General features: G+C 41.7%; 1 protein-coding gene across 4 annotated transcripts in view; it reads left to right on the top strand.

Moving 5' to 3' along the window:
- The first annotated feature begins 1796 nt into the window (after nucleotides 1–1796).
- Nucleotides 1797–22888, top strand: part of CHRNB3 (cholinergic receptor nicotinic beta 3 subunit) — a 36099-nt gene continuing 15007 nt past the window's right edge. The window contains exons 1-3 of one of the 4 annotated variants that reach the window (XM_019440660.2): nucleotides 1797–2081; nucleotides 11064–11215; nucleotides 12380–12424. In XM_019440660.2, the coding sequence (XP_019296205.2) occupies nucleotides 2027–2081; nucleotides 11064–11215; nucleotides 12380–12424 (252 nt within the window). In that variant the 5' untranslated portion in view covers nucleotides 1797–2026. Of the gene's footprint in view, nucleotides 2082–11042; nucleotides 11216–12379; nucleotides 12425–22888 lie in introns of all 4 variants that reach the window. The other 3 variants (XM_019440661.2, XM_019440658.2, XM_019440659.2) reach the window with 3 other exon arrangements.

Genomic DNA, 22888 nt, shown 5'->3' with positions numbered 1-22888 from the left:
AGTGGAAGGGCAAGCTTCATTTCATTTGATTCATTGAAATAAAGAAAGGTGACACTTCCTGCACCTCTGGGTTAGTGGCTAATTTACACCCGAGACAGTTGTAAATTCACAGCAGACCTGGAACACAATGCATAGGAAATCAGATGCAAAGGAAATCAATGTCTGATTGCTTCCTTCTTCCTCCTTTCTTCCAAGCAACACTCTCAAGCATTTCCCGTGATAGGCACTGGAGAGAAAGTGGAGATACAGGAACAAAAGAACAGAGCCTCGTCCTCAGGGGTTCTCAGAGAGGAGCAGAGTCCTACCTCCTCAGCCAGGGCTGTTTTGATTACATATTACTGAGCAGGGCCTGGGGTTTGATAATTGCTGATGGCACATAGTGTGGGCTTAATAAGAGAACATCAAGAAAATTTTTAATTGGATGAAATCAGTGTTAGAAAGTGGAGGACGGTCAGTAATGTATCCTACAGACTGAGAGGCACTTTTGTACTGAAAACTGAAGCAAGCCACGCCATACCGTTTGCACAGTTTTTTCTTCAGTGTAGCTTACTGGCAAGGGCAATCAGGAGAGCGAATGGACAAACCATCCAGGGCACTACGAAGCTATCTCCACTCCTATTCTGTGCAGCCATCCAGACCTTAATCCCCAGATTTTATGGAGTGAGGGGCATGGTGGTGTGGCCACAGGGTAGTTATCTAAGGTGGCACACCAGCCCGCCACAGAGGCTGTCTAATAGTTATCTAATATAGCTCCAGCTGTGCCCCAGAGGGACGCTCTACTAGTTACCTAAGATGGTGTCAGCTGTGCCCAGAAGGGCTGTTTACTAGTTATCTAACATGTTGCCACCTGTTCCCAGAGGCAAAAACAAGATGGAGGGCCAAAGATGGACTCAGTATTGCCCAAGTGGAGTTCCTCAGTGCCCTGGAGCCTGGGACTCCATCACCTGGTCCCCATCGGTACCTGCTCCCACCTGGCCATCTCCTGTATCCAGCCCTAACTTACAGTTGTCCATTCATTAGATTTGAATTTATGAGGGGTCCTCTGGGTGTGGACACCACTGAACTAGATGAAAATCTGATCTACTGTGAAGAAGGTGAATCAAAGAAAGAGTGGCATTATCAGCCTCCAAGTCCCATTAGGGAAACAACCAGACCAAGCTCCGACCACACTCTCTCCTGTAGAAGATAAGGTGGATCTGGTGGGCCCAAGGGAACGTCAGAGGATGCTCTGACGTTAGAACACATTAGTCATGAGAGGCACAGGATATATTCATTATTCTTTTTTGTCAATTGAGGTATAATAGACATCCAACATTATATCAGTTTCAGGTGTCGATATTTGGACATATTGCAAATGGTCACAATAAGGCTAGTTGCCATCCATCAGCACACATAGTTACGAATCTTTTTTCTTGTGATGAGAACTTCTAAGATCTACTCTTCTAGCAACTCTCAAATATGCAATGGTATTACAAACTATAGTCACCATGCTGTACATTACCTCCCCGTGACTTATACCTGGAATTTTATACCTCTTAACCCCCTCATAGTCATTATTCCTAAGCTCCAAGTCCAAAATAAAGAGACAATAGAGGAATAATATGTATGAGAAACTACTCACTAACTTCCGCGACGCATGTGATAAAATGTAGTTTTTCTCCTTTGCTCAGATCTTCAACCGTGAGCAAAATACCACAGAACATTCAGAAGTGGTCCAGCCTCATCCTTTCCCTTTTGCCCTGCATCTCCTTGTGAGAGAGCAGATTAATAAGTCAGGAGTTAGGACCCAGAGATACGTTTTAGACTTACACGCTCTGACAGCTCACTGGAAATCAATGAAGTGTAGTTTAAGAACCATCGCACTGACGTGAGATGGTGTGAGACGGTCTTATTCCCACTTCAGGTGTCTCCCCCTCGGGTTCCACTTCGGATTTTGAACTACTGCATTTTCTTTTCAAAACCTCCCTTTCTGATGGAAATGCTATATTGTTATAAAGGAAGAAATTATCTTTCCTAGCCTGACATCATGATGCTGCCAGCCTTCATCCTGCTGCTCATTGTCCTTGGTGTCATTCCCTCAGGTAAGCTCAAGTTAGAGTAAATTAAAACTTCATCACCGCAAAACTATTTAAGCCAGGGAGGTGGAAATACGGTATTCATAATGTTAGGATGATAAAATGTAATGTATAGGCATCTTTAGGATAACTTTTAAAATGTGGCTCCAATGAGTAATTCTAGGAAATCTTTTATTGCTAAAGAAATCATCACACCTATGAATTCCATAATGTTTATGCTGTTGTCATTTACTGTGCTTTTGCTTTTGAATCATGAACTTGGTTGGAAGATATAAAAGCAGGAAAAATATTACCCAATGCCCTGAATGCTACTCAGAATTGTTAAAATATTTGGCACAGCAATTTACTACATCAACATTTTTATATCATATCTACTAATAATCACTATATCTGTGTGTATATTTTATCCCATCTATCCTGTAGACCTATCTACAAAGTTTAATTTGTGTGTAGATATATTTAGTATGTTTGTATATCACAATGAAGCAAAAGTATGTATCAAATGTCTATGAACATGTGTGAGTTTTCTGTGACTACTATCTACCTGAAAGTAGGGGAATTCTTAATAAAGGAAGAGAGCATGTAAAAGGAGAGAGGGAGAGACAGACAGAAGAGAAATGGAAAGAGGAAGAAAATAACTGAAAAGTTTAGGGGAGATGGTCATTTGCACCTGCCAGTTATCTGGGTTTGGGAATCAGTTCCCTTTTTATGTAACTTCAGAACACAAATCTTTTCCCATTGCAGCGGAAACCATTTAGAGCCAGGAGCCAGATGGCAAGAACACACTGTTGCCCCATTAGCAATTTGTATTCATTTCTTGCTAGTATTTTTGCCATGCTTGACTACTGCTATTTTCAGATGGAGAGCCAGAGGCACTGAGATCTGCCCAAGTCCTGAAATAAATCCTAGATTGAATAAATCCTAGATTGCAAATCTAGGCACGAACATACCTGAACATTATCATATCTTTAAAAATGTAGCCTTTCCTCATACTGGGGAATCAAAACCAGTAGTTTTTAAGTGCAGAGGGCATCACACCCACTTTCAAATATCACTAAATTTGGTTCCTGCAAAGTCTGAAATGCAGTTGGTCAGTCGTAAAAATAATCATCAACTTCTGTGTGTTTTAGCATACAATTAATACACATGTGTCTGATGTTTTTCTGCTTTAATGCGCTATCCTATTTACTGTGAAAGAATGGGTTCTTACCATTCTTTCCCTAGGGAAGTCACTCACTAGTAAGTGGGGGGAGTTGGCATAAACCCTCTTAGTTCATCTATGATCCTCTTCCTCACACAATTATGGTTACGTAAGAAAATTGGAATTAGAGGGGAGACTGGTACTCATTCTCCATTGCGTAGGCTGCAAGAGTTTGGGAATTTATACTGTGCTGTGGCTGTCTGTCACAGATCTATAATCAATCTATGTAATAACCTGTAGTAACTCTCACATTTGTGGATATTTCGAGATCCATTGGCATCTATTTCTATTTTCAGATCAGTACCACCTTTCCTTAAGTTTTGTAACTTTACTATTCATTGCAAAGGAAAAGGTTTCTTTTTGTTACACAAAACTACCTTTTCCAAATCACAAGGGGTAACCCCTCATTTTTATATTTCTGGCTTTGGTGGAAAGAATAATTGTGTATGGCCATGTGACATCTCTTCTGTTGCGAATTCATGCTTTGTGGGTTTGTGTCTGCTCCCAGAAACAGGGGACTGTCTCTTACTCATCTTCCCATCATTCTTACCACATGGTGACATGTGTTTATTCATTCAATAAATATTTACTGAGGGTGTCCTGTATCCTAGGAATGATTCCAGCATGGGATATGAGAAAGGGGGAAAAACAAAATCATTCTAATAAACTCTCACGCTAGCAAGAATCCATTCAATATTTATTATTTGATTTCACCCTGAGGGTGAGCTCTATGTGTTGACAGCAGAAGCCAGCCTATTTGTGGTATGATTTTTTTGGACAGGCTGGTGACAATAGAAGGACAAAACCAAAATATACCAAAAAGTGTCAAAACAAAAAAATGTGTCTCTCCCAACCATATTTGCTAAGGTTTAAAAGTCTTAATAACTTTTTTACTCTCTTAGCTAAGGATAAACAATGATGTTGTCTTCAATAAAACCATAAATAAGCATGTGAATTTTCACTGATTAAGTCTTATCAGTTATTTATACCTCAGCGTGCATGAACTTGTCAAAACTTTACAGAAAGTGTTTTTTTTTTTTTAATGTTGATTTTTGAGAGAGAGAGAGAGAGAGAAAGCATGAGTGAGGCAGGGGCAGAGAGTGAAGGAAACAGGATCCAAAGTGGGCTCAGCACTGACAGCAGAGAGCCTGATGCAGGGCTTGATCTCATGAACCATGAGATCAAGACCTGAGCTGAAATCAAGAGTTGGACGCTCAACTGACTGAGCCACCCAGATGCCCCAGAATGTGGGTTTTGATAACTGGGTGAGGAGAGACCAGAAAGTCTGAGAGCCTGAAGAAAGGAAAAGAAACATGGTCAAGAAGAATAAAGAGGCCAGAAGGTCAAGTTATAAGTTTCAAAGAAAATTTCTTTGCCTCAAGTTGGAATTGGGTACCTCATCCAAATCTCTCATGATTCCACTTATAGGGGTTGAGAGAGCCCTAACCTCCTCATGGGTAGTGAGTCCTGTCTAATCCCTTCATAGCTTCAGTTATCTTTACCCAGATGCCTCTTCTGTTGCAGTAAATGGCAGCCAGGAGCGATGTCCTCCAATCAATGGCACATCTTAAACATTGGCTCTTTTTTGTGTCTTCAGAATAGTAAATATTGGGCATTAATAGGTCATATTTTATGGGTGTTTCATGGACATAAAGCATGTGTGAGTTGGTAGGGGCTTACCAATCATCCACCATTTTATTGTTATTGGGAGAAGTTAAATGCCTTGCTTAATGAAGATTGCGTGGTTTGGAAACAAGACCAAAACTCATATATCTAAATCTGAGTCCAGTGGCTCTCAATGTTAAATAAATATTTGTTGGATTCTTGTTCTAACGAGTGACGAGTTTGGCAAGAGACTCCATGTCCAGAGCCAAGAGCAGAGTGCCCTCCTAGAGCACTTTCCCAGCCTGAGTTCCACATGGAGGAAATTACTGGAATCAGGCAGACAGTTCCCCACCTGTCTGATCACTTGCATGTGCTCTCCCTCTTCTTGCCTTCCACCTGCAGAGTTGCTTACATCGTCCCAAGAGAAATATTTTGACAAAGAAATTGAGACAAAGATTAAATAGGGAGAGGAGAAGAATAAAGGGGGCGAATCAGGATTTAAGGGAGCAATGAAATTCCTTTTTACCAAAAGAAATGGTGACAAGCTGTAACAGGCAGCACACATCCTCTGAAGATGTGCATTAGACTGTGCGCGTGTGAGTATGAGTCTGTGTGTGTGTGTGTGTGTGTGTGTGTGTGTGTGTGTAAGGGGTGCAAAGCAAGACTTAATGCAAGGAAAGGGAGGGGACCATGGTCAAGTCTGAAGCAGGATTGCTCCCACTATAAAGCATTGGGTGTCCATCTCTAAGGAGAGTGACCTCAGTGCCCATTCAAGGGACACCAGGGCCAAGCCAGCTGCCAGGTCCCAACTGCAGTAGAGGGAGATTGAGTTGGATTATGGAATACCATCACCAACATTGAGTGTCTGTCTACCATCAAACAAATATTATCTGCGACCTGGTTTTAGAATATCATTCTTCCTGGCAATAGATCGCTTTAAAGTAAAGTATTTTGGTAAATACAATACTAACAACAACACAGTAACAAAAAAAAGCAATAACAACAAATTTATGTTCAAAGACATGAACACATCTGCCACTCATTAACTAGGTTGACCCTGAGTAAGTCACTGCCCCTCTTGGCACCCCAGGATCTTCATCTGTAAAAAGAGGGACTTAGAACATCTTCAAAGTCCTTTCTAGCTCCATTGTCTTCACTTTGTCATCATTTCACTTGTCCTTCTTATTTAGTGCTGGTATTATTTATGAATACAAATGTTCTCCCATCCCTCCTTCATAAAGCGGGCTTCGGGAAATGCAAGCACCCACTCAGGGAGTCACTCAGCTTCCAAGAGCAGTTTGTTGACTTGTCAGTGCATTGCTGAGATGTATCTTAGAATATTGATCTTGTCTAATTTATTTAAAATACAAGTCCATTTGCAAAACTGGTTTACACACAGATTTTCAGGGATCCAGATATTCCTTAAAACAGATACCACTTGTCCTAGAAATCCTGAGAACATCTGCGATTCTACATCCTCTAGATCAGTGAGCTGGGGTCACTCTGCCTCCTCCTCCCTCTGTGCACAGAAAGTGCCATTGGAGCTTTTGTGCATTAACTCCTTCATTTGTTCTTTCCCCAAATATCACAAAGTATTTCTTGAGTCGCTAGTCTCAAAGAGTCAACAGTGGAAACAATTTCCTTTCGTTATAATGTTCTATTTTGCAAGGACAAACTAGAAAATTTCCAGAGCTATCGTCTACATCTGCTTCAGTAACATCAATGACCTCAACTTTTATTTGGGGAAGTTCAGGAAGGTTGAAGATTTAGGCAGAAAGCATTAAAACTTTGGCTTTTTTTTTTTTTTTTTTTTTTTTTTTTTGGTAAGGTCTGTTTGGGTCTAGTCAGCTCAGTCTGCCATAACAAAATACCACAGACTGTGTGGCTGAACAGCAATTTATTTTCTCATGGTTCTGGAGCCTAGAAGTCCATGATCAAGGTGTCAGCAAAAATGGTCTCTGTGAGAATTCTCTTCCTGGCTTGTAAATAGCTGTCTTCTGGCAGTGTCCTTACCTGGCTTTTCCTCGTGCTTGCATGGGGAGAGAGAGCGCTCTCATGTCTCTTCCGCTTCTTATAAGGACACCAGTCCTATTGATTTAGGGCCCCACACTGATGACTTCATTTAGCCTTAGATACCTCCTTATAGGCTCTATCTCCAAATATAGTCACAGTGGGGGTTAGGACTTCAACACAGGAATTTGAAGGCACACAAGTATTTAGTCCATAACGGCCAGTACAGATTTATGCTTTTTGTGCCTTGATTCAGACAACAGCTCACCCTCTGACATTGGCAACATGGGTCAAAACATACGAAGGTCCCTGAAAGAGCAAATCTGCTTATTTCCCTTTGGATCCCGACAAAGAGCAGGATCTAATCATTCTCACAGAGGGTACAGCTTTGAGGGTGGCAAGAGCTAGGGATTGTCAAGGTCATAATGTGTAAGTCTACCTCCCTGCAAACTGACAGTAAGATTTTCCTTCCAGGAAAGGGAGTTCAAAAGTACAATTTCTGTTCTCAGGATCCCTCTCATATGTCCAGAATTATAATGGCTTAGAGTTGTCCAAGCTAAGAGGTCCGTGTGTGTGTGTGTGTGTGTGTGTGTGTGTGTTGGTTCAGACGTTATTCAGTTGTTCTCACCCTTCCTGGAGTGTCTCCATCCATTGTGAGGTGGTGTCTTAAGTAAATTGTTCTCACTGGGCTGAACTGGGACACAAGGGCTTTTGGGGAAGGGCAGTACCGTTGGGTTCTTGGCCACTAGGACTACACTCAGATTCGTGTAACAATGGCCATAAGAGCCTATCCAAAAGGGAAGATTGTTTTTCTCACACACCAAGAAATTTGGAGGTGAGCGGTCCTGGGCTGGTTGATGGTCCTATAGTGCTATCAGGGTCCCGCGCTCTGTCTGCCCTTCTATTCTGCCATCTTATGTGTGTAGCTTTCATCAGGCTTGTGAGATACCTGGGTGGCCAGATCCCTAGATGCCATGTTCTAGCTCTAGGCAGGAAGAAAAGGGAGCAAAGGGTGAAAGATGAAAGGTGAAATGTGCATATTGGACCAAGTCCATCCTCTTCGACAGTATTTCCTACAAACTTCACCCTGTGGCTTCTGTTTGGATTTAAGTGGCATGTATATGTCGTATGGCCATCCCTAGCTGTAAGGGGCCTGAGAAGGGAACATTTTAAGCTGGCACCATTCAATTCTGAATAAACATAGCATCTGTTACTGAAAAAGAAAGGGTAAGTGGCTGTTGAGCAGGTAACCAGCAGTCACTGTCATGGTGCCCACCCAACAATATTCTCCTGCCAGGGGAGGCCGAGGGAGGACAGCTGTGACCTCCCTGCTTCTCTCCCCTCCAGATAAATTCAGCTCTGGCCCAAATTCTCCAAACACCACTTAGCAAAGTAGCTCACTATGTTGCTGCACAAGGGTGTGCTCAGCAGTCATGATGTGCCAGGCCCCATGGAACTGGGAGACAGAAGTAAGAAAGGTTTCATGAAGCTGGCATTTTCCAATGGTCAGACAGACAATAGACAAAGAAACATATAATATGTTCCAGTGCTCCCATGCAAGATAAAGCATCATTGAGGGGATAAAGTGTGAGGAGGGATTTTAGATTGTGTAACCCAGAAGGACCTTTCAAGGAGATGACATTTGAGCAAAGATGGGACAAAATGAAGGAATGAGCATGGATTCCTCTTCAGGGCAAGAGTCTTCCCCAAACAGAAGCCTACAGGCATGTTCTAGAAAGAGCAGATGTACCTGAAGCTCTGGGGGGGAGGGGTGAGGGCAGAGTGGGAGAGGATAGGGGCCATACAAGGGCCTGGGAAACCATGGCAACGATGTGAGATGTCTGTCTGCATTTGATGGGAAACCATTTGTAGGATTTGGGCAGGAACTTACATAAACCTCTTCTGCCTTTAAGAGCTGGTTCCATCTGCTGAGCAGGAAATGAACTGTAAAGGGGGCAAGAGTGGAAGGCAGGAAGAAGGAGCACAAGAATCCAAGAGAGATGATGGAACTTGTGACTCAGGTGGTACCAGTGGAGATGGTGGGAAAGAATAAGAGTTATGATGTATTTTGAAGGAAGTTAAGACCAGATGTGGGGTAGGGAATTCGTGAAGTTCAGCCTGAGCAGGTGAACACTCCATCCCTCAGGAGGCTTGGGGGAATTTCAACTCCTACCTTCCCTCCACTTCCAGTAAGGTTTTGCAGAGTGCTGTCCTGGCAGCCACCCAGCTGACCTGCTCCTTCGTGCTGCTCTGCTTGTTAAGAACTGAAGTATCAAAGTTTGAGAACAGTTAGCTTTTTTTTTCCAGTTTATGTATTTATTTTGAGAGAGCGAGGGGGAGGGAAGGGGGGAAGAGGCAGAGAGAGAGGGAGAGAGAGAATCCCAAAGAGGCTTTGTGCTGTGCACAAAGATCACATGAGATCACGACCTGAGCTGAAATCAAGAGTCCAATGCTTAACCGACTGAGCTGCCCAGGCTCCCTGAGAACAGTTAGCTTTTCAGATAACTAAGCACAAACATAAGCTCTCTCCATCATTCATTTGCATCTTCATATACTTTTTGGAACATAAGAGAAAGGGGTGGGAGCAGCCCGAGTATGTAACCCATCTTATTGACACCTCTGTTTACCCCTAGGAGCATTATGAGTGGGTTTCAAACTTCCAGTTACAAAAAAATAAGTCACAGAGATGAAAAGTACAGCATAGGGAGTACAGTCAATAAGACAGTAATAACATTGTTTGGTGACAAATCGTAATTGCACTTACTATGATGAGCACTGAGTATTGTACATAATTGTTGAATCATTATGTTGTATACCTGAAATTAATATACTACTGTAGGCTATTTATGGTTCAATTTTTTTAAAAAAGGGTGCATTTTGAATTGCTACTCCCTTAGTAAAGTGAAGTTCTCGTGTACATACTAGGAATGTTTGCTCTTCTTCCTGCTAAGAATCTTTGGGTTTTACTGGGTAAACTTCGGGGTGTCTGGTACATGATCATTGCCCATCATGTGTCACTCAGCAGAAGAAAAGGTTTCCTACGGTAAGCCATACAGTGCAGAATGAGTTGTTGTAGGAGATTAATAGGGCACTGGATATATGAAGAAAGGGGCTATATCTAAAACAGCAATAATAACAGCACCTGGGTGGCACAGTCCATTAAGCATCCAACTTTTGATCTCATGGTTCATGAGTTTGAGCCCCCTGTGGGGCTCTACACTGAGCATGGCGCCTGCTTGGGATTCTCTCTCTCCCTCGCTCTCTGCTTCTCCCATGCTCATTCTCTCTCTCTCGAAGTAAATAAGTAAACTTAAAAAAAAACAAAACCCAGCAACAATAAAGCTGCCATGTTTTATGTTTGATAGCATAACACTGAAAAGAAACAAAACGTATCTCTAGACTGCCTTCCTAGACCATTTCTTCAGCCTGAGGGTCAAAGCTTGAAGTTGGGGTGTTTCTTGGGCTCTCGGACATGTAGGGGCGGAGAGGAGTGTTAGAACCTGGTTCTTGACCAGGGAAGGTCTTTGTAAGGGAAGACTTCCTCAGGAGGAAGGAAAAAGAACAGCACAGGGGATGTGGTAGGTGCTCAGTGGATATGTGTGCTCAATGGATACGTGCCAAATGCATGAAAAATGGCCCTGACATATTCCTGTCATTGGATTATTCATTAAATATATATAAAATAAGCATGTGCTGTGGGCTGGCACTAGTCTAGGTGCTGGATAAACATCATCAAATAAAATGGATACCATGTCTGCCATCATGGAGCTCAAGGGAAGGACAGATGATGACAGGTATTCAACACATTGTGGTAAGGACATGATGGAGCCAGATAGGGTGCAGTAGTGGACGATAGCACAGGGGCAGAGACCATGTCTGTAAGGAGGTGGCATCTCAGATGAGATGTGAGGTTGAGGGTAAGGGGGTGGCTGTGGGTGATTGTTTGGGGATCAAGGTGCTGACCTCATGGTGGGAAAATCCCATGAGAGGCAAAGCTCTGGGTAAAGCATAGAATCTACTTTCAGCTATGTGTTGTGGGCATGGTGAATGGTTAGGGAACCCCTGTATATGCAAAGCTGCCTTTGCTGAACACCTGAAGGTTCAGGCCACAGGATGCTAAACCAGCCATTATACTTTTCCCATTAATTCAGGTTTCACTCGTGATCTTACAGCTGCTGCAGGATTCAGTTCAATTGCTGAAAATGAAGACGCCCTCCTCAGACGCTTATTCCAAGATTATCAGAAATGGGTTCGTCCTGTATTAAATTCTAATGACACCATAAAAGTATATTTTGGATTGAAAATATCTCAGCTTGTGGATGTGGTGAGTAATCCTTGGCACTAAGCTAAAAAGAACATGCATTCCTTAACCTGTTTGTGAATCTAAGACTTTATTTTGTTTTCTTTCCCCATGTCTACCATTTCAATTTTAAAAATAACTTACTGTGAGAGAAAATCTGCCCCAAGAGGCCAGTGAAATGACCCGAGGAAGGAATGAGAAGTGCTAGAGAGTAAATTTTCATTGCGGCACTATGAGTGTGCACCTCTTTGCTGGGGGATGGATATGGTTGTTAAGACAGGCATTGTCCCTGGCGGGTTTGCTGAGAACCAGGATGAGCACCCAGGGAGAACAGAGGAGATGGAGAGAAGAGAGAACTGAGCAGAGGGCTCATTAGTGTCCCCTGGGCTGATTCGGTGTCACCCGAACTGCGTGAGGGCTGGCAGGGGTGTCTACAGGGAGAGAGGGCAGATGCTGCCAGCACCCCCGTGAGTGCTTGGTGACCCATCACCCTCCTGAATCCCCTCAGGACTCCACCTGTTCCCCTGACACCACCTAGACCTTAACATTCTCTGCTCATTTTCCTGTTGGGCTCCCACTTCTGACATGATTGCGTTCCTGGGAAACCAGTGAACGTTAAGCCAGTTCTGCAAAGTCATTCTGGTGCGGTCCCCAAAGTCCCAGAATAATCGTCTCCTGTTTCCTAAATCTCCTGCCCTACCAGTTGCACACTCACCTACCTCAGCTGACTCAATGCCCAAGGATTCCTTCTAGAAAATCATGCAAAACCGATCTCTGATATAACTAATATTCATTTTTACTTTGCGGCCTTACCATACTTTCTGGGTTATGCAATTAAAAAAATTTTTTTTTATTTGAGAGAGAGAGAGCAAGTCAGGGAGAGGGGCAGAGGGAGAAAAAGAGAGAATCCCAAGCAGACTCCACACACAGCACAGAGCCTGATGCAGGACTTGGTCCCACGACCCTGGGATCATGACCTGAGTTGAAATCAAGAGTCAGACACTCAACCAACTAAGACACATAGGCACCCCTGGGTTATGCAATTTTGGATAAATATCACCATAATGAGCTGCTATTTGCTTTAATTATTATTTTTTATTTTAAGCAAAGGGAGGTCTTTCTGACAAAATAAATCTCAAAGACTTCACTTAATTTGAATTTACATTTTTCTAATTGCCATTTTCTTAGGATGAAAAGAATCAACTGATGACAACAAATGTGTGGCTCAAACAGGTAACTGTCAATCCAAGCATGATATCTGCTAACCTAATTATTTCCATTCTTTTCTATTTAGAAAGACTCTAAATAATATTTGAAAAATAATTATCTTACACAGCATATTGGGTTCCTCAGTAAGATATCTGGGAATGGTTAGGAAGGGTCTATTAATTTTCATTTCCTTTTGCAAGAGTGGGAGAGCTGGTCCTGGAGGCTCAAAGGCATACCCCAAGCAGACTCTGACACGGAGGCCTGGGCCCGCTCCCTGGCTACTTGGAGTAAGTGGGGAAAGATTGCAGAGCGCAGTTCTCCCACCCCCCCCACCCCCACCCCCCCTGTTTCCTGCACCCCTCCCCCCTCCGTTTAGGGCACTGCAACTGGAGCAGGCAACCAGGGATCTTAAACTGTCTTTCATCCCCACTGGTCCTCCACAGGATGACTCTTCCCCTAATGTTTCCTCTTGCTCCCTTTCTAGAAAGAGAAAACAGGTAGGACAGAACAAAGTGAATTTCAGAACAAAGTAAAGCCTGAAACAAAATAATGAATACATATTTTCCCGGTATAACTAAAAAGGCATTTGTTTGTTTGTTTTTTTTAATTTTTTAATGTTTGTTTTTGAGAGTGAGAGAGACAGAGCATGAGTGGGGCAAGGGCAGAGAGAGAGGGAGACACAGAATCCCAAGCAGGCTTCAGGCTCTGAGCTGTCAGCACAGAGCCTGACATGGGGCTCGAACTCATGAACCACAAGATCATGACCTGAGCTGAAGTCGGACGCTTAACTGACTGAGCCACCCACGTGCCCCAAAAGGCATTTGTTTTTAAAAGAGGGAACACAAGGAGGGGAGAGAGAGAGAGAGAGAGAGAGAGAGAGAGAGAGAAAGCAGGTTCCACACCCAGCATGGAGACGCAAGGCTCAATCTCACAACTCCGAGATCATGACCCAAGCAGAAATAGTCAGACACTTAAGACTTAGCCACCAAGGCACTCCCTCACCCCTGCTTGAACTCACAACCATGAGATTAAGACCTGAGCTGAGATCAAGAGTCGGAGTCCTAACCGACTGAGCCCCCCAGGCACCCCTAAAAAAGGCATTTTGAATTATTTTTAGCTCTCTGCTTAGATGATTGCTTTTAGCTTGATTATAGCCTGTTTCCTAAGCATCTGTTCAGAGGGGCTTGACCTAAAGTTGTCAGGGAATAACTACCCTTCAAAGCCTACTTTTGCATATGTGACATAAAGGACAAAATACTGAAAGGAGGTGAGAAGTTTGGTTTCATTGGTTGTTTTTTGTTGTTATTGTTATTAGCAATTACTCATTTTTCACTGAATGTCCAGCTATGGCTTATTCTCCCACAGACTTCAAATCTTCCTGGTGAGGATGTCCTAATATCTCACTTGATGTTAACATACATACATAATATTTTTTGTTTGTTTATATTAAAGTTAATTACCTATTCAAATTCAGGAGACATTGTTCAGTTCTGCTAATGGTTTATAGGAACAGTGAGTGGAGATTGTAGGAAGATTCCCTTGTCTTCATTTAGTGCCATTATATATCTCCCACACAAAAACTTTAGTCAGAGTTACAGAATTATTACCATTTTTACTAGTCTCTAGTCTTCCGATTTTTAAACTGGTAGGTATGTTAGCAAGTTATGAAACGAATCTGCGTATTATTTTACATGCAAATAAAAAATGGCCAGAAGAGGGGCGCCTGGGTGGTTCAATTGGTTAAGCACCTGGCTCTTGACTTCGGCTCAGGTCATGATCTCACGGTTTATCAGTTTGAACCCTGAGTCAGGCTGTGTGCTGGCAGCTCGGAGCCTGCTTGGGATTTTCTCTCTCTCCCTCTCTCTCTCTGCCCCTCCTCTGCTTGTGCTCTGCTTCTCTCTTTCTCTCTCAAAATAAATAAATAAACATGAAAAAAGAATTTTAAATCCAGGAGAAAATAATAAGCCAGTAATGTGGATATAAAAATATGATTTACTTACTTACTTACTTATTTTTTTTTAAACTTTCTAAATCATATATATTTGGTTTTTTTAATATATGAAATTTATTGTCAAATTGGTTTCCATACAACACCCAGTGCTCATCCCAAAAGATGCCCTCTTCAATGCCCATCACCTACCCTTCCCTCCCTCCCACCCCCCCATCACCCCTCAGTTTGTTCTCAGTTTTTAAGAGTCTCTTATGATTTGGCTCTCTCCCACTCTAACCTCATTTTCTTTTCCTTCCCCTCCCCCATGGGTTTCTGTCAAGTTTCTCAGGATCCACATAAGAGTGAAAACATATGGTATCTGTCTTTCTCTGTATGGCTTATTTCACTTAGCATCAAACTCTCCCGTTCCATCCACGTTGCTACAAAGGGCCATATTTCATTCTTTCTCATTGCCACGTAGTACTCCATTGTGTATATAAACCACAATTTCTTTATCCATTCATCAGTTGATGGACATTTAGGCTTTTTCCACAATTTGGCTATTGTTGAGAGTGCTGCTATAAACATTGGGGTACAAGTGCCCCTATGCATCAGTACTCCTGTATCCCCTGGGTAAATTCCTAGCAGTGCTATTGCTGGGTCATAGGGTAGGTCTATTTTTAATTTTTTGAGGAACCTCCACACCGTTTTCCAGAGTGGCTGCATCAATTTGCATTCCCACCAACAGTGCAAGAGGGTTCCCGTTTCTGTACATCCTCTCCATCCTCTATAGTCTCCTGATTTGTTCATTTTGGCCACTCTGACTGGCGTGAGGTGATATCTGAGTGTGGTTTTGATTTGTACTTCCCTGATGAGGAGCGATGTTGAGCATCTTTTCATGTGCCTGTTGGCCATCTGGATGTCTTCTTTAGAGAAGTGTCTATTCATGTTTTCTGCCCATTTCTTCACTGGGTTATTTGTTTTTCAGGTGTGGAGTTTGGTGAGCTCTTTATAGATTTTGGATACTAGCCCTTTGTCTGATATGTCATTTGCAAATATCTTTTCCCATTCCATTGGTTGCCTTTTAGCTTTGTTGATTGTTTCCTTTGCTGTGCAGAAGCTTTTTATCTTGATGAGGTCCCAATAGTTCATTTTTGCTTTTAATTCCCTTGCCTTTGGGGATGTGTCAAGTAAGAAATTGCTACGGCTGAAGTCAGAGAGGTCTTTTCCTGCTTTCTCCTCTAGTGTTTTGATGGTTTCCTGTCTCACATTCAGGTCCTTTATCCATTTTGAGTTTATTTTTATGAATGGTGTAAGAAAGTGGTCTAGTTTCATTCTTCTGCTTGTTGCTGTCCAGTTCTCCCAGCACCATTTGTTAAAGAGACTGTCTTTTTTCCATTGGATATTCCTTCCTGCTTTGTCAAAGATGAGTTGGCTATACTTTTGTGGGTCTAGTTCTGGGGTTTCTATTCTACTCCATTGGTCTATGTGTCTGTTTTTGTGCCAATACCATGCTGTCTTGATGATTACAACTTTCTAGTAGAGGCTAAAGTCTGGGATTGTGATGCCTCCTGCTTTGGTCTTCTTCTTCAAAATTACTTTGGCTATTCGGGGCCTTTTGTGATTCCATATGAATTTTAGGATGGCTTGTTCTAGCTTCGAGAAGAATGCTGGTGCAATTTTGATTGGGACTGCATTGAATGTGTAGATAGCTTTGGGTAGTATTGACATTTTGACAATATTTATTCTTCCAATCCATGAGCACGGAATATTTTTCCATTTCTTTATATCTTCTTCAATTTCCTTCATAAGCTTTCTATAGTTTTCAGCATACAGGTCTTGTACATCTTTGGTTAGATTTATTCCTAGGTATTTTATGCTTCTTGGTGCAATTGTGAATGGGATCAGTTTCTTTATTTGTCTTTCTGTTGCTTCATTATTGGTGTATAAGAATGCAACCGATTTCTGTACATTGATTTTCTATCCTGCGACTTTGCTGAATTCATGTATCAGTTCTAGCAGACTTTTGGTGGCATCTATCGGGTTCTCCACGTATATTATCATGTCATCTGCAAAAAGTGAAAGCTTGACTTCATCTTTGCCAATTTTGATGCCTTTGATTTCCTTTTGTTGTCTGATTGCTGATGCTAGAACTCCCAACACTATGTTAAACAACAGCGGTGAGAGTGGACATCCCTGTCGTGTTCCTGATCTCAGGGAAAAAGCTCTCAGTTTTTCCCCATTGAGGATGATGTTAGCTGTGGGCTTTTCATAAATGGCTTTTATGATGTTTAAGTATGTTCCTTCTATCCTGACTTTCTCGAGGGTTTTTATTAAGAAAGGATGCTGAATTTTGTCAAATGCTTTTTCTGCATCGATTGACAGGATCATATGGTTCTTATCTTTTCTTTTATTAATGTGATGTATCGCGTTGGTTGATTTGCGAATGTTGAACCACCTCTGCATCCCAGGAATGAATCCCACTTGATCATGGTGAATAATTCTTTTTATAAGCTGTTGAATTTGATTTGCTAGTATCTTATTGAGAATTTTTGCATCCATATTCATCAGGGATATTGGCCTGTAGTTCTCTTTTTTTTACAGGGTCTCTGTCTGGTTTAGGAATCAAAGTAATACTGGCTTCATAGAATGAGTCTGGAAGTTTTCCTTCCCTTTCTATTTTTTGGAATAGCTTGAGAAGGATAGGTATTATCTCTGCTTTAAATGTCTGGTAGAATTCCCCTGGGAAGCCATCTGGTCCTGGACTCTTATTTGTTGGGAGATTTTTGATAACTGATTCAATTTCTTCGCTGGTTATGGGTCTGTTCAAGCTTTCTATTTCCTCCTGTTTGAGTTTTGGAAGTGTGTGGGTGTTTAGGAATTTGTCCATTTCTTCCAGGTTGTCCAGTTTGTTGGCATATAATTTTTCATAGTATTCCCTGATAATTGCTTGTATTTCTGAGGGATTGGTTGTAATAATTCCATTTTAATTCATGATTTTATCTATTTGGGTCATCTCCCTTTTCTTTTTGAGAAGCCTGGCTAGAGGTTTATCAATTTTGTTTATTTTTTTCAAAAAACCAACTCTTGGGGCGCCTGGGTGGCTCAGTCGGTTAAGCGTCCGACTTCAACTCAGGTCACGATCTTGCAGTCTGTGAGTTAGAGCCCCGCGTCAGGCTCTGGGTTGATGGCTCAGAGCCTGGAGCCTGCTTCGGATTCTGTGTCTCCCTCTCTCTCTGCCACTCCCCCATTCATGCTCTGTCTCTCTCTGTCTCAAGAATAAATAAACGTTAAAAAAAAATTAAAAAAAAAACAACTCTTGGTTTCATTGATCTGCTCTACAGTTTTTTTAGATTCTATATTGTTTATTTCTGCTCTGATCTTTATTATTTCTCTTCTTCTGCTGGGTTTAGGGTGTCTTTGCTGCTCTGCTTCTATTTCCTTTAGGTGTGCTGTTAGATATTGTATTTGGGATTTTTCTTGTTTCTGGAGATAGGCCTGGATTGCAATGTATTTTCCTCTCAGGACTGCCTTCGCTGCATCCCAAAGCGTTTGGATTGTTGTATTTTCATTTTCATTTGTTTCCATATATTTTTAAATTTCTTCTCCAATTGCCTGGTTGACCCATTCATTCTTTAGTAGGGTGTTCTTTAACCTCCATGCTTTTGGAGGTTTTCCAGACTTTTTCCTGTGGTTGATTTCAAGCTTCATAGCATTGTGGTCCGAAAGTATGCATGGTATGATCTCAATTCTTGTATATTTATGAAGGGCTGTTTTGTGACCCAGTATGTGATCTATCTTGGAGAATGTTCCATGTGCACTCGAGAAGAAAGTATATTCTGTTGCTTTGGGATGCAGAGTTCTAAATATATCTGTCAAGTCCATCTGATCCAATGTATCATTCAGGGCCCTTGTTTCTTTATTGACCATGTGTCTAGATGATCTATCCATTGTTGTAAGTGGGGTATTAAAGTCCCCTGCAATTACCACATTCTTGTCAATAAGGTTCCTTATGTTTGTGAGTAATTGTTTTATATATTTGGGGGCTCCCATATTCAGCACATAGACATTTATAATTGTTAGTTCTTCTTGATGGATAGACCCTGTAATTATTATATAATGCCCTTCTTTATCTCTTGTTACAGCCTTTAATTTAAAGTCTAGTTAGAAATAAGTATGGCTACTCCAGCTCTCTTTTGACTTCCATTATAAAAATACGATAGCATATTTTTTCTATGTACCTGTCTCTTTCCTCAGCGATGTATTCCACGTTTGCAAGTTACAGGCTGTGGAATTCACAGGTATTTTGAATTAATAAAAATCAGTAAGAAGTGTTGTATTCGGCCTTGCAGGGGAGAGAATAAAAACTTTTAAAGTGCAAATAGGTTTAAGAAGTTAACAGAAATAAAACAAAAAAACTTCTCACTGCTTCACACACATGCCCTTCCCCAACTGCTCCTTGAGGTTAAACTTTTATTAATCTTTCACATAAAACAGTGGTCCAGGGGCTCTTCGCCTTTAATATTGGTACTTTTCACTTTTCTTGAGGTTTTGAAAACATGAGCTCATTTCAGTGAGAGACAACAAGAAGTCACAGCTCCTCTGACCTTAGCCACGACTTTGGAAATGACTTCCAGCAAAGTTAGGCCACCAGCATCATCGTGGCCTGGTGAATGCCTCCAGGTCAACACAGAGTCAAAACCTAAAAATCTCCAATACCCAAAACAGAGCAAGAGAAATCGTAGGAGTGGGGCAAGCTGACACTCGCAAAAGCCAGCCTGCTGACTTAGGTTCCATTTTTTAGAAGTCACAATAATACTAGACTTTTTCTCATTAAAGTATAGTGGCACACAGTGTCACATTAGTTTCAGGTGTACAGCATCGTAATCCGACAAGCCTATACCTTATGCTATGTTCACAAATGCAGCTACCGTCTGTCACCATGCAAAGCTATTACAGTACCGTTGACCATATTCCCCATGCTGTACTTTTTATCCCCGTGACTTATTCATTCCATAACTGGAAATCTGTATCTCCTACCCTGCTTCACCCTTTTTGCCTAACCCTCCCCCACCCCCCTCCCCTCAGGCAACCATCACTTTGTTCTCTGTATCTGGATCTGTTTCAGCTTTTTTGTTTGTTCGTTTTTTAGATTCCACATATAAGTGAAATCACATGGTATTTGTCTCTCTCCATCTGATTTATTTCACTTAGCATTATACTCTCAAGTCCACCATGTAGCAAGACCTCATTCTTTTTTATGGCTGAGTAATATTCCATTGTGTATATATACCACACCTTCTTTATCTATTCATTTATTGATTGACCTTTGGGTTTCCATATCTTGGCCATTGTAAATAATGTTGCAATAAACATAGGGGTGCATATATATTTTTAAATTAGTGTTTTCATTTTCTTTGGGTAAATACCTGATCATCTGATACTTCTATTTTTAATTTTTTGAGGAACCTCCACACTGTTTTCCACAGTGACTGCACTAGTTTACATTTCTACCAACAGTGCATGAGGGTTCCCTTTTTTCCACATCCTCGCCAGTACTTGCTATTTCTTGTCTATTTAATTTTAGCCAGAGAATAATGGACTTTCATTGCATTTGATTTGCAAAAGGTTGTCATCTCTCTTCTCTCATTTACATTTCTCAACCACTCGGAATTAGCAAGGCAGGTATCACATTACCCCTGCCTACAGAGACAGAAGGTTCTAGTGATTGATCTGGCTGGAGTCTCGGTTTCCCCGGTTGCGGTCTTCTCTGCTATATCCAGCCTCTGCACTAAACATTAAGCCCTGCTTCTAAATCATGGGAAAAGCCAAAGTATGAGAAACCTCTGTGCATTTCATTGAACCACAGAGAATATTATCATAGCTATCCTGCTCACACAGATTGGATTGGGAGTGCAATGTCATGTACACGCCACGTATGGCACAAACACTATGGGAGCAAAAAGGAAAGATGAATTCTACAGCATGGTGGCAGGCAGGGAGGCTGCATGGAATAGGAGGCACTTAACTCCATCAGGCTGTGATCTACATTTTTATTTTTTAAATTTTAAATTCTTATTTATTTATTACAGTTTATTTATTTTGAGAGAGAGAAAGAGGGAGAGCACGAGTGCACATGTGTGAGTAGGGGAGGGGCAGAGAGAGAGGGAGAGAGAGAATCCTAAGCAGGCTCTGCTCTGTCAGCACAGAGCCTGACAAGGAGCCCGACACAGGGCCCAAAATCACGAACCTGTCTGATGACCTGAACCGAAATCAATAGTTGGATGCTTAGCCAACTAAACCACGCCGGCACCCCACTTTTTTTTTTAAGATTTTATTTTTAAGTGATCTGTATACCCAACATGGGGCTCGAACCCACAACTTGAGATCAAGAGTTGTACACTCCACCGACTGAGCCAACCAGGCTCCCCTAGCTCTTTAAAACTAAAAAGGTAAAAGAAAGATAAAGGATAAAAGAAAAGAGATGGTAAAAACAAGATAAAAATGATGTTAAAAAAAAAAGCTACTATTGGTGTTACACACAGATCTCAGTTTCAGAGTAGCTAATAATCATACCTAAGATTTATTGAGCACTTCCTAAGTGCTGGGTTGTTCTGCTTGGGTTGTCATAGGAATGAACTCCTGTAATTCTCACAGCCGCCTATGAGGTAGGTCCTAGGATGAATTGAACTGACTTGGCCAAGGTTAGGCATTGTTAAGTGAAGTCTGGCTAACGTGGAGAAATCCTCCCTTGCCTCAGACGAGGGAGCTGATGGAAGATGTCCAGTTCTTCTCTTAGCGCTGCTCCTGTGGAGACTAGTTCCTAGTCCTTGGCTTTCCATGTCTCAACTGCTGGGACATCTGATGGTCTAGAAGGGCATTTAGGAGAGAATGAAGTAAGGATTCACTCGATCTGCCATTCATTCCGCAGGGTCTATTGAGAACCTGCCAGATGTCAGCCACGCTGCTAGATCCTGGGGAAGAAGAAGAGTAAAATACAGCCCTGTCTTCAAGGAGAGGACATAGTGTTAGTTGTGTAAAAAATAATGACTGTAATATGATAAACACCATAAGGAAAATCTACATAAGTACTGTGTCATTACACAAATGACAGTGAGACAGGGAGAAAATCAGGGAGAGCTTCCAAGGGAGGAGATATTTAAGTTAGGTCTTACAGGATCTGTAGAAGTTCTGCAAGCCAAAAAGGTGCAGAAGTCATGAGCTCTTCCCAAGCACAGAACTACCCCAATCTCACACCAGAGCAAACTGACAGGAAACTCTCTCCAGTCACCCCTGTATACCTCGCTCAAAATAAAGACAAAAGTGATGAAAGCCTCTCCTTTTCTCCTGTCCCTCTCGGACACGGAAAGATGCTCCCTGATTCATATCACAGAGAGAATAAAATTCTACCTACTTAGGAGAAAATCACATCTCAGGGCAGCTTCCACAACTGAAATGCTTGTTCCTTTGTTTTTGTTTTTTTTTAAATGCAGTTCTTCTGTCTTGTCCGCTATTTCCGTTACTTTCCTCTGGTATATTTAGACATTTTTCCTCCATCCTCTCAACCAAAGACCTTTGTCAAGCACAAATTTAGCGACATCCTGAGAAAGTCCTCTATGGGGAGCTATTTTTATTTTATTGATTTTATTTTGGAAACTCATTTGTCTCCCTCCTTCCTACTTCCAGAGAGTAATCAAAACCCTATAAATCATAAATAGATTATTAACACCAACTCACTAAGACTACACAAGAAAGTACTTAGTGCCAAGGTTAGGAAAACTGCACTGCAAGCACCTTAAAGGTAATGGAAAAATGAAACCACCCTTTCTTTACTGATAAAGAGTTAAGCCCTTGGCCTAAATATTATCATGTGAATAATTACTATGACAACAGATGTCAAATTCACTCACCCAAGAAGCATTTACTGAGCACCTACTATGCACTGGGCACAGTGTAACATGCTGGGCTAGTCACTGTTGGGTGTACGCACCAATAGGACAGTAAGATTCTGAGTGAGTAGCTGAGAAGAGTTTTCTGTTCTACCCTCTTTGTCTTCCCGAGGAAAATAAAACCACCTGAATGTCTGCCAAGGCCAACATCTCAAACTAGCCTTGTTTCTCCAACAGCTGATTCCTGTTTTAGATCAACAAAAAGTTCAGCAAACATATGAAGGCTTTATGGGATAGATCCCTGGAGCTAGTCTTTGAGAAGAAATCTGAAACCAACCTGTTATCGAAGGGACAGCCTTGCTGTAAAGGTCAGGGAGATCTTCCCAAAGTCTGATCATTTTCCACAACTTGCAATGGCATGTTTTCAAGTCTGTGGATTTATCTCTGACCTTCTTTCCTCAGCATCTTCTTTTCCTTTTTTCTCTACAGCCTCACTCTGGCCTTAGCAAAGGAGGCAAGCTTGGTCTTCTTGGTCAAGTGGACCCTGAGTAAGAACTGAGCAGGAATTAGGAGTTAGGAATCAGAAATCCTGCTCTGTAAACTTGGGCAAGTCATTTTGTCTCTCTGACCCTCAATCTCTTCATCTGTAAAATAGAGGCAATGCCTAGT

Source organism: Panthera pardus, unplaced genomic scaffold, assembly GCF_024362965.1.
Source record: "Panthera pardus isolate Hobbes unplaced genomic scaffold, ASM2436296v1 HiC_scaffold_13, whole genome shotgun sequence".
NCBI lineage: Eukaryota > Metazoa > Chordata > Mammalia > Carnivora > Felidae > Panthera > Panthera pardus.
The sequence above is the reverse complement of the archived record's forward strand: the minus strand, read 5'-3'. Positions and strand labels throughout refer to the sequence as shown.